Genomic DNA, 12,831 nt, shown 5'->3' on the forward strand with positions numbered 1-12,831 from the left:
TGGCATTTAGACGGACAGGAAACCAAGGGAAGGGCATTTTGGGTGTGTGCACAAGAGCCTGCGGACTGGAAAACGGTTTTGATGGGAAGGTAAGGTGTGTGTTGGGGGGGGGGGCGTCAGAGGCACGATCGGAGAGGTGGTTGTGCCAGGTCATGGGGTTTTGAAACACAGTGCCAGGCATTAGATTTATCACGCAGGGAGGAGCCACTGAAGGGGGCGGGCTTGAGCCCCAGGACTGTGGCAGGGTTGGTCTGTCAGCTGCTCAGCTCAAAGGCCAGCAGCGTCCCTTATTCTTCTCATCACTGTCACGTGCACCCAGTCCCCTGTGCTGTGAGCTCTGCACCTGATAACCCCCAAACCCATCCACATCCCCCCACCCCCGCTGCCATGGCCGCAGGCTCACCTGAGGGTTGGGAAACTACGGCCCGCAGGCCAAGTCCGGCTCACCCCCTGTTTTTGTGCCATCTGCAGGCCAAGAAGAGTTTTTACCTTTTTAAGTGGTTTGGAAAAAAAAAAAATGAAAAGGAGAATGATATTTCGTGACGTGTGCAACTCTTACGAAATTCAAATGTCAGGGTCCGTAAAAAATAAAGTTTTATCGGCACGCGATCATGCCTATTGGCATATCGGCTGTGGCTACGTTTGTGCTACGGACGAGGCTGGAGCAGCTGCAGCGAAGTCTTACGGCCTGCAGAGCTGGAAGTGTGTAGCATCCGGCCCTCCACAGATGGAGTTTACCACAGCTGCTCGCTCCTGGATGACCTCTGCAGCCTCTACCTGTCCCTCCTCTCCCGCCCTGTGATCTCCCGGCCTTTCTCCATACAGCAGCCTGAGTGACCTTTGAAAAGCACAGATCAGATCATTTTTATTGTCATTCTCAGAGTCTTCCCAGTGCGAGTGTAAGAGAACTTTTATTACAAAAGCCCAGCTCCTCATGGTGGCAAAAAGGCCCCGCGTATCTTGCCCTCGTCTGCGTCTCTGCCCTCACCCCGCACCCTGCCCTCACATGTGCCACCTGTCCTTCTTCATGTTCTCTCACATGCTTCGGGCTTACTCTTGTCTCACAGCCTTTATGTTTGCTGTTCCCTCTACAAGGCATGCACTTCCCAATGGTCATCACATGGCTTTAGCCACCAGGCAGCCACGATCATGTTCCGTTTTCTTCTGAGCAGTTATTCTTGTCTGTAATTCCCTTGCTTCTTTATTGTTTACTTGTGTAATGTCTTTTTTTTTTTTGGTAATGTCTTTTTTCCTTCCCTAGATTCTTTTTAGAGAGAGAGAGAGAGCACGTGCACATGGGTGGCGGGGAGGGGCAGAGGGAGAGGGAGGGAGAGAATCTCAAGCAGGCTCCACACTCAGCATGGAGCCCAATGTGGGGCTTGATCCCATGACCCGGAGATCATGACCTGAGCCAAAATTAAGAGTTGGATGCTTAACCAACTGAGACACCCAGACCCCCCTCCTTCCCTAGATTCTTTAGTGAATTTCCAAGTCTAGGCAACCTGGTCAGTGTTTTTCAGAGCTGTATCCCTCATCCCTCAAATAGTGTCTGGCACCTAGGAGATAATAAAAATTGGGGGCTGATTAGAGTAATGGTGAGTGCTCTAGAATGGGTTGCAGGACAGAGAGATTGGAAGCAGTGTGATTAGTTAGGGAGATGTGATTTATATTTAAACCAGGGCCCTGGCGGTGGGAATGGGAGGATCGTAACGGATGTAGCTCAGCTGCAACTCAAAATACGCGTATCCAGTACATGGAGACACACACACACATATTTCCATAGATGACGGGATGCATTGCATTGAAATAGCAGGGACAAATGCCGTGGTAAATCAGCTGCAGAATGTTTTCTACTTCCTGCCTTGTGCAATCTTCTTGGTTTATTCTCATACCAAACCACTTAGTGCTTTTTGGTTTGAGAAAGTTGTTTGTGTGTATAAGGAATCCAAGGAGCATGTGTTAAGCCCACAGGTGTGTACATATCCCAGTTACTAAAAATTACATGCCAACTGCACTTTTCTCTTTTGAAACCAAATCATAAATTTAAGTCCCTAAGTGGCACATCTCAGTGATATTTGGACTCTTTGCAGTAGGGCCACTGGAAGGCAAGATCACTGAAAATACTCTTTGTTGAAAGTTGGTACATTACAATTCCACCTGAGGTCCCTGGAAATCTGCATGACAGGTGCAAGGTGTAATGCTTTGTAGAATTTAAAGAAAATGTAAAACTTAAGTCTGGATCAGATATTTAATTCATGAACAGTTCCTGATGACAAGGAGGATTGTTAGATTAGAAGAGTTTCAGAGTCAGGGAGCTGATAGAAGAGTTAAAGGTGTTATCAGAGCATTTGGAAGACAGCCTCAAATGCTCTCCTTTCTGGTCCAATAAGTGCTCTTCATGAACCTTGCTGGATTTTTTGAGTAGAGCAGGCCCTTGTTCATGCTGAGAGATATCCTCAGATTAAAAACAACTAACCAACCAATCAACCAACCAGCCACATAATTAAACAAACAACTAACCAGCCAACTAACCAACCAACCAATCAACTAACCAAATAACCAGCCAACTAACCAAACAAGCAAACAGCAAACTAACCTACCAACCAACCAACCAACTAACCAAACAACCAAACAACTAAGCAGCCGGCCAGCTGGCCAACCAAACCAACCAGCCAAGCAAAGAAATGAACAAATACCTTCACCCCTGCTGGTCTCCCACATAAAGACCACCCCCACCCAACACATGCACAGTACATGGAACTATATTTATCAAACAATTCATTTTTGAGGAAACAATTCTTCTCATGGTCTTGGGATTCTTTGTTTATTAAAGGATTCTTTGCATATAGAGCTGCTTCAACAGGTTTAAATATTTGCTTGCAGATCATTAGCTGCTCCCCAGCAGTAGAACCCCTTCCCATTTTCCAGGTTGACTTAAACACTATAATGAAATAGAGAAGTCAGGGCAGGTATTATTATCTCCGTGTACAAATGAGGGAATGGAAGCTTGCAGAAGTGAAGCATCTGTTAACTCTCACAGCTTGTAAAGGCAAGGTGTCCTGGAAACATAAGGACCAAGTCTTCTGAATGCCAGTCAGGTACTTTCTGAAGTGGGTCAGAGGCTGTCTCCGGTCCTACAGAGAAGTTGTGGGGCTAAGGGCAAGTCCCTTAACATCTCTCCATCCCCGTTTCCTTATCTGTGAAATAGGGATTGAACTTGTTTATTCAATTTTTCTCCTTCTATTAGTACAAGTCTGGAATTTAATAATAAGATTGAGAAACTGAGAGCTAAAATACTATGATCTCTTTTCCATGCAAATGTTAGTTAGAAATAAAGATGGAAAAAAAAGAAAAAAAACCACCGCAAATCATTAGGTACGTTTGAGGGAAATGGCGTTAGTTACAAGTTGATCTATAATTAACCTTTTAGGAATCACAAGCACTCTGTTTGTATATAGGCCACAGAGACAGAGTTAAGTCTGCACTCAAACATTGGCAGAGGTGTGCTCTGGGAGAGCCACTCACAACTCATGACCACAGGGCCGGAGGAGAGGATTCTCACAGCTTGGCTCCACTCTGGCCAAGTGTGTGGCATGTGCCCTTTCCTGGGTTTCGTGCCTCCTTTAATGCTGTCCTGTCCCCAGTGGACGCCAGAGAGGATGTCACAGGAGGATTAGCCATGCATTTTTATTATCCTGTCTTCCCTCTCAGCCATGTGTTTTGAAGGAGTACTATAAAGGCTGAACCATGGATAAGTCACAGGTTTTGTACTTAGACTTCAGTTCAGATCCCAAGCTTGAAAGGTGTGATCTTGGGTTGCTTATTTAACTTCTTATAAATCTCTGTTTTACCATCCTCATAGCCAACATTAATTTATTATCTATTGTAGAAGACTCTGTTCCAAACCCATTATCTGCATTAACTCACTGAGGATTTAAATAATCTGCCAGGTAGAATGATTATATTCTCTGTTTCACACATGAAGCGTGTGGGATGCTGACAGATTGAGTAATTCTGAGGTCAGGCACCCAGTAAGTGGTAAATCCAAATTTCAAACTCATGAGGAACTCATGTTCTTATAATGAGAGGCTCTACTGCCTCTCATTCCGAGATGGGTACATTAGTCAGCATAAACTATGCTGCAGTAACAAAAATCCCCAAATCTTAGCAGCTTAAAACGACAAAGGTTTACTTCCTGCCTCATTATTTGTGTTGACCGGCAGTTCGATCAGCCTTGTCCTCATTCTAAGACTAGATTGATAGGCAGCCACTTTTGGAAAGTTAGTATTTATTAAGGCCCAGAGAAAGAAGTATGAGAGCAGGGTTCTCAGCCTTGGAACTGTTGACATCATTATTATGGATGAATAACTTTTTGTTGTGGGGGGTTAAGTGTTGTAGGATGTTTAGCAGCATCCCTGGCCTTGACCCATTAGTTGCTAGTAGCACCCTCCTCCAGTTGTGAAAACCCCAGATTGACAGCTGTCCCCTAGGTATAACATCATCCCTAGGTGTGAATAACTGCCTCAGTCTAAGATCTCAGGGTAGCAGTGAAATGCTCCGTTGTCAGGGATACGAGTCTCACCTCATTGGCCAGAACTGGTCATATGCACCCATCTTACCACAAGGAAGCCAGGAAGTGAATCTTATAAAGAGAAACACAGGAAGAAATAGAAATGTTTGGTAAACAGCATTAATGATTATCACAGATGGGAATAATAATATATGTCTTAAGGATTATTATGCAGATTAAATGAAACAAAAAGAAGCTTAAGCATTTAAGTAAGTGTGGACATCTAAAACAGTTTAGAATAGGAGTCTGCAAACTATATCCATCTGTTTTTGTCAATAAAGTTTTATTGGCACCCAGTCATGCCCATTGGCTTACCTACTGTCTATGGCTGCTTTCACGCTACACCAGCAGAGTTGAGAGTTTGTGAAAGAGACTGTATGGCCCCCAAAGCCTAAAGTATGTACTGTCTAACCCTTTAGAGCAAAAGTTGCTGCCTCCTGGCTTAGAGAGTCACACTTTTCTTGGGAGCAGGACCTTGGAGTGAGCAGCAGGAATGGAAGGAGATGCATTGTCCTGCTTCCATCTTTGTTTCTGAAATGTTAATAAGTACTTCATTAGCATTACACTCTTAGGCCTCTGTGATCTCTCTCAGGGTTGTGGCAGGATTCACACGGATCTGCATCTACTCTCTCTACTTGTGTAACCCACATGTTGCAATTACATTTTAAGTTTAAAAAAACTTTGTGTTGACCTCTATTATACATGCACATATGTGTACCTATCATAAATCTACAACCCAATGAGCTTTCACAAGTGAACTCACCCACAGGTACCCCTCCTGCTCCCTTCCCTGCCCACTCCCAGCTCCATGGGACTCTGATTTCTAAGAGCAACATTAGCTAACTTAAAAAAAATCTTTTTATTATGGACAGCTTTCTAACGTGCCCAACGATAGAGAGCATAGCAAAATGAACCCTACTGTATCTTTCACCAGCTTCAGAAATAATCAGTATTTTATCATTCAAGTTTTGTATATTCTCTCTCCTCTCTCCAGGTAGGTAGGTAGGAGGATAGATAGATGGGGAGAGAGTAATATATCTCTGTGTTTATACAGTATCAATTACACTGATATTTTTATAAGCTTCTAACTTATGTGTTCTCATTTGTAAAGTAGGGATAATAATCGGACCTACAATACTTCATTGTAGAGTTGTTGAGTGATAAATGGGTTGATAGACACAAAGTTCCTAGCAGAGCAAGGAGTAAATATGAACTGTCATCCTCATTATCATCATCACCTGGATGTAGGGAACTAAGGAGCAAGGTCATGACCACCCTCCCTTCTTTCCTCTAGGTCTATGCTGTGGTGGTAATTGCGTCTGTGGTGGGATTTTGTCTGCTGGTGATGCTGTTTCTGCTGAAGTTGGCAAGACACTCCAAGTTTGGCATGAAAGGTAAGAAGGGTTCTGTTTATTTTACTTCTTATGTGGAATCATTTTTGGCTTCTGACTAATGCTAATTACCACTAAAGAAAGAAGCAGCTAGATTTACGATGACTAGGTTTTAAGGCTGAAAAAATAGCAACAAGGATATGATACTACAAATCAAGGCAGAGCAAAATAATGTTGATTACTCAGCAGTGCCCACTTTCCAAGGAGGACGGTTGTCCCAGAAGACACTGAACTTGAACTGGTTTCCTGAGTCTCAAGTAACTAATAACGATATAGGCAAAGAGTGCCTGGGTTTCCCTTCGGCTTCAGAAAGGCAGGCGAGGTGTGATGGCAGTAGGTTAGTTAGGGACACAAGCGTTTTGTGCAGAAGGGTTCTTTCTGCTGTGCAGGTAACTTCCAGACCCTTCCGTGGTAGCTTTTGTTGTTGCTACTGCTTTACAGTAAAGTTCTCATCTTCTGAGATTTGAACTGTGTTGGGGAAGCGAAATCAGAACACTGGCTGTACGTTGAAGCTTTGTGAATGAGCGTGTGTGTGTGTGTGCGCGCGCGTGTGCATGCGTTAATGGAAAGATGCCCAGTGCTTGATTAAAAATTGTAAAATTGTTGGCCATGTTGCCCAAGAATAGACCAGGGGTCTCTCTCAGAGGACTGAAAATTCACTGTAGGGGGGAAAACTTATTTAAATGTTCTTGTTATATAAATAGCCAAGATTTTCAGCGATTGAAAAGCATTTGCTCTGAAGTTTAAACGTTTCATATTGACTAAGATGCTATTGTTGAATTTTGTGTGGTCTCTTATAAATAGCCACTAGCTTGGGAAAGCCGCGAAGAAGGTTTAGTGGTGGCTTCGTTGTGTTAAAGACAACGTGGTGGGTTTTCTTGATCTGTCTGGTTCATTACAACCACTATTTACGTTGCCTACTCACTTGGAAGTGATGTTTATGGAGCGATAAGCTGTCCAGCGTACACTGGGCTCTGGGGTGGAGTGGATCTATTTCTGACGTTTTCTTCTCTCCCTCTGTGGGTGCCCATGATCAAAATCCCTAAACCTGAAGTGAACAGGGAGGAGTAGTGGTAAATTAGGCCTTGAATAGCCCCCAGATCTGCTCCTGACTTTCTCTTGACCTGCTGATTCTTGACATTTCTTTTGGAGGAGGAAAGATCTCTCATTCTCCAATTATAAATAAGGCCTGGGGGAGGGACAGTGATTTTAATTAGTCCTACTACGATGCTGGTTTACAAACGTGACTTCGCATCAGCAACTCCTGGAGGGCTTGTGAAAACACAGATTTCTGGGCCACCCCAAGAGTTTCTGATTTAATAGGTCTGAGGTGGGCCTGATACTTGGCATTTCTAACAGTTTCCAAGGATGCCAATACTACCATGGCCCAAGCATTCCTGGAGAATCACTGTTCTATGGGATCAACATGGGCTAGCACCTTCTGAGTGACAAGATGGGGGAGGGGCATTGCTTTGCAGACCTTTCTGGGCCTAGGTCTGGGCGAGGCTACTGTTTTCTGCATGTCAGCCACCCACCATGGCATTTTGTTTTCCTCATTCTGATCAAGTACTTTGTTTCCTTAGAGGCACTTGGAGTGGATGTCCCCAAGCAGGGATTTTACTAGAGAGAGCCAGATACTAGCATCATTACTTTCCCTTCTTGAGGGTTTAGTTTGAGACCTTTCATCTCATGGGTTCTTCAGAGAGAAAATCTGTCTAGGTTCTACTGGGAGCTGCACAAAAGCTCTGGGAACCCTAGCAGTGATATTTAGGAGCTGCTCTCACCCCAGCTTTGTGTTAGGAAAACAACCTCTGGAATGGTCTGTAAGCGTTCCCATAGTCTGTGCGGCGCAGGGAGGAGAGACTAAAAGGTAGACATTTGTTTCAGAGAAGATTGTATTTCCTATAGAGACTCCCACATGAAGACTGAAACAGATTTTTATTTGGATAATTTGGGATGATTACCGCTAAAGCACCTACATTTCCCGAACGTTTATAACCTAAGGGGATCCTTAATGAATTGTAAGGAAGATTTTGCTAAACCTTGTCCCAGAGCCAGTAAATGACTTCCTTCAGGCAGTAGCTACTATATCCTATGCTTTCACTCCCTTATTTCCAAACATAAATAAAGTTGTTTTTGAAAAAATCATCTCGGAGACTCACGGTCTTGTTTAGAATAACTTCTTTTTCTATTTTTGCTGCACATCTATCCATGCCATGGTTTAAACACATCGGGCTTGAGCTGAGGCTATTGTTTTTACTAGTCAGATGCTGAGTTGATGATTTTTTTTGTGGGGGGGTCTGGGAGATAAGATGAGGGCAAATGAAACTGCATAAAAAGTGGTATTTAACATTAAAAGAAGTTAATGTACTTTAAATGCTATTAGTGCTGGGATCACTGCTGAGAAAGATGTATGCCTTAAAAAGGGAAGAGTATGTAAAAATACTATTATACCTCCTGAAATCGCCAGGAAACACGTGAGTGCTGATTTCTCAGTAACAACCATGTGAAATGCACGTAGCCTTGGCCAGGACCAATGGCTCTGTTCTGTGTGATGGGCAAATGAGCTGTTCCAAATGTAATTCTTGCCCTCAGAAGCACCTTCGGGAGATTCTGCCTCCATTCCTAGTCCCTTGTCCGGGAGACAGATTGAGATTGCAGGTGGTGGTCAGCCTGCCCACCAGGTACTTGCAGCTTTTTGCCCATCCCAGCGTCCAATGTTGACTGTGTCATCACAGTAGCTGTCTCGGGATCATAACCATAGTTGAAGATTGTGGATTGGAAGGGTCTGGGGTCACCAGAAACCTCTTTAAATCACACTGCAGCTGAATGCAGGGCAACTCAAGCCCTGTGGATTGACCTAAGGACCCAGACATGATTGATGGTATTGTTTCTGTGGGAAGGTGATCTCTAAATGCCAAACCTGAGCGTTAAATCTAGATTTTAGAATATCACCAGTGAGTGGTGGTGTGTTCTCTGGATGTGGGTTTATGTGACTGGAAGCTTCCTAGGGTTTATTTTCTGTTCTGTCAATTCCCTGCAACCAAAGGCTGAAGGGACCGTCTCACACATGGAGCTTTGGCTGGGAGCTCTGTGAAGACAGGGTTTGTAGTGGTCTTGTTCATCATCCAAATTGGCACTCGATAAGTATTAATTGACTGAATGAATGATCACAGAGAGTTTCCAATTTCAGTCACTTTAGTTTGGTAATTGGAAAACAGTTGATATTTGGAGGACAGCTCATATGTGAATGGCGAAAGAGAGAATCTGAGAGCTTTTGTAAGTTTTTAAGGAGTCAGAGCCTCTCTCCACCCCCTTCACCCCTGCTTTCTTTGATTATTCCAGATAAGTAATGGCCCTAGACAGGAGGTCATTTTGCTAGGTTTTTGCTTAGGATTTATAGGTTTTCATACAATTTTCATACAATTATTGCTGTTTCAGTTTGGAGGGTTCACTTTGGCTTTCCATTTTATACGGGAGCATCATGGATTTCTGCTTCTCTGCCTTTGCATATATGGCCTTGGAATATGTGTCTTTATCCAGCTTTGAAGCTGACAGAAGTGCCTGATGGTGGGCCCTATCCTGGTGCTAACCTAGAATTTATTTTTCATTATTGCTTAATATAGTCTAAGCTTCTTGTTGCCAGTGTTCAATGGACTACTGGCCTTTTGTCAATAAAGATGTCAGGAGGTAGAACTTACCCCAGTCTGTTTTTCCGTGCTCATTTTTGTGTCTTTACACCAGCCTATTGCTTTTTGGTTGAATATCTGGTTACCATAATCACGGAAGCCCCGAATAAAGGCCTTCTGTTAGTGCTTGGTCATCTGTATAGGGATTATTTATATGTGCGCTTAAGATAGATGCCTAAAATATATAACAAACTACCGACATTTATGTCTGTATCCATACCCCTCTACATAAATGTATAATTTTATCCCTTTTCTCTTCAGGCTGCTTCTGATTGATTTTAATTTTAGTTTCCGCTGAAATAGGGCTTCAAGACTTTTCCAGAGCAGCTGTATTGCCAAAGGAACAGGCAACCAGGCCTCAGCACGCTCTTACTTGTGTTGTAACCAAGTCTCGTGTTTAGTTCTCACATTACTTCCTGGCTCCCTTTCTTCACGGAAGATGGAGAAGTGCGCAGGATGGGGAAGTGGAAACATCGGGGGGCACGAGGGCTGACGGGCCTTCCAAGAGCACTCCACGTTTGAGAGCCCCGCCTGATGGCGTGGATGGTGTGCAGGCCTGGAAAAAATATAAGGGAGCCAGAAGGGTGGAGGGGGCTTGGCACTCGTCACCCTGATGGAGAATCCTTGTGACCATCAGCTTTGTTACGTGCATTTCCCGATGGAAGCCCACATAATGATATTTATTCCCTGAGTACCGGCGCATCCTTTGTCCGTCTAGGGTAAATATATCTAAGTGACCCTAAGACATCCCACAGGAGGAACTGGAATAGGAGGCCTGTTCTCTCATTCAGTGTTGATAGCCTGCAGATTTCATCTGCGGCCTCCTGTTCTTGCACGTAAACCACCGATCTGCACTCATTCCTACGACTTGAGCTGTAGAAATTTCCAATTCGTAATTGACCAGAGAACTGCACTCCCTGAGAATGCAGAGCCAGGTTTTCTCAACTCTACATTCAAGGTCCACAGTTTGTTTTTCCTCTTATAAATGATCTCCTAAATGTCTTTCAACAGGAACCGAAAATTTGGCTATTTAAAAATAGCCATAAACATATAGTGGGACCGAAGCTAGAAAAGTTGAAGGTTAAAGCCTTTTCTACGAACTGAAAATAATTTCTGGAAAGTTGAGGAGGTTGAGTTGAACAGATATTTGGATCAACTTTTAAAAGAGGGAAAAATGTGTTCAAAAGCCAGAAACACAGTTGTAGAAACATCTGTAAGGACAAACTGTTTTCCATATGCACCCCCACTGTTTTTTTTTTTTAAAGACAAATAACTTAAAAAAATTATAACAGTAACACATGAATGCATTCTTGCTTTTCACAGTTTCAAGCCGTTTGGAAATATATGGAGCTAAAAGTAAGATTGCACTTAATCTTCCTTTCTTGCTACCCTTTCCACTGCTAGGGATAACCTTCTTAAACCATCTAGAATGCATATATTATGCAAATAATAAAATCCACATGTAGATAATCAAACAGACTCATTTTTGGTCCCATAAAGAAATTGTGATCCCAAACTCAAGCTGCATCTGCTTTAAAGGTAACAGTTTGCCTTGTGGATCTTTCATATCAATACCTGGGTATCTCCTGAATTTGAACTAATGAGTGTTTCAGAGTAGGCTGCTCTCAGGCTCCTTGGGTCTGAAACCTGCCTCTGCCCGTGACAAGCTGTGTGACTTTGAGCAACTTTCCCATCCTCCTTTGCCTCAGTATTTCCATCTGGAATGGGGCAATCATTGTACCCACCTCGTCGGGTTGTTAGGAAACACACTGAGTTTGTGTATAGGATGCGCTCAGGAAAGTCCCTGGCATTTAGTAATTATGATAATTATTACTGACAAATTGTGATTTGTTTTCTCCTTTTAGTGTTTATGTTGTTATGGTTTAAAGTTACGTTTTAATGTGTATGGTCTTACCAAGTTTTCAGAAAAGTGTTTCAAATAATGCCTTACATATAGAGGTAGATACTTGGAATAGATTGCTGAGAGAAAAGGGTGTATATTTTATATTTTGAGAGATTATTTTGAGTAAATGCTTATCAATTTATATTCTCACCAGTAGTATATGAGGGCATCCTTTGTTGATATTTCCATCCACAGCAGATATTATCAATCTTTTCTACTTTTGCCAATTCAGTTAAAGTGATATTCTGACTAATAATGAGGTGAAATGCGGTACCTGGGTGGCTCGGTTGAGCATCCAACTCTTGATTTCCGCTCAAGTCATGGTATTGGGGTCCTGGCATTGACCCCACTGAGCATGGAGCCTGCTTGGGATTCTTTCCCTCCCCGCCCCCGCCACGTGCTCATGCATACACTCTCTCTCTCTCAAATTAATAAATAAATCTTTAAAAAATGATAATAAGGTGAAACATCTTTATCAGGTGACCAATAAGAAGAAATGTTCATTTTACCTGTTGATTTACAGATGTACCTTATAAATCATGTACACTCATTTTTTTATTGGTTATATATATTATTCTGATGCTTTTCTAGTCTTTACCTTTTTTATAAATAACGTCTTTTGGCAAACAACAGATTTACCTTCTTATTGAAGTGAGTCTGGCCCTCTTTTTCATCTACGTTTTACATCTGGCTTAGGAAGCCTTCCCCTCCCTATGGTTGTAAACATAGTTCTTAATATTTCTTTCGCTAGTTTTACTCTGTGTGTATTAACTTAGCTCTTTAATCTTTCTGAAATTCTTTTTTTTTTTTCAACTTGGTATCAAGTACTCTGTTTTTTTCTTTTTTTTCCCCAGAGGTATATAGAGTAAAGATATTTGAACAGATTTTAGTGTGACATTTTCAGAGAGACCAAGAATATTATTTTAACTTTCTGGAATCAGAAAGCCCCTAATAAAACAGAAAAGAATCTTTGAAGAACTTAGCATTTAACTCTTTTGAAAACTAAGTAATGAGCTTTGTTCGTTCTCATGTAATATATGGGAGTGTAAGCCTCACCAGATAGTAACAGAGAATGGAGGTCTTCACAGGAACCTTTTTTTTTTTTTTTTTTGCTGCCCTTCCCCCAGCTTCTGATTGAGCTCAGAGTATATCGTCACACTCTCTTAGTAGTGGAAAAAATTGTTGGTTTTAATAAAATTTTCAGGTATTTCAGAAAAGACTTTCTGTTGAAAGAGTTATGGGTAATTTAACAAATTGGAAATTTATCAGAAAAAAAAA

General features: G+C 42.4%; 1 protein-coding gene across 6 annotated transcripts in view; it reads left to right on the forward strand.

Moving 5' to 3' along the window:
* The window catches only part of NTRK2 (neurotrophic receptor tyrosine kinase 2), a 323,196-nt gene that overhangs the window by 64,999 nt on the left and 245,366 nt on the right, over nucleotides 1-12,831 (forward strand). For all 6 annotated transcript variants that reach the window (XM_036113468.2, XM_036113467.2, XM_036113470.2 and 3 more), the window contains exon 11: nucleotides 5,865-5,964. In XM_036113468.2, the coding sequence (XP_035969361.1) occupies nucleotides 5,865-5,964 (100 nt within the window). The remainder of the gene's footprint in view (nucleotides 1-5,864; nucleotides 5,965-12,831) is intronic.

The sequence above is a fragment of the Halichoerus grypus genome, chromosome 14 (genome assembly GCF_964656455.1).
Source record: "Halichoerus grypus chromosome 14, mHalGry1.hap1.1, whole genome shotgun sequence".
Taxonomy (NCBI): domain Eukaryota; kingdom Metazoa; phylum Chordata; class Mammalia; order Carnivora; family Phocidae; genus Halichoerus; species Halichoerus grypus.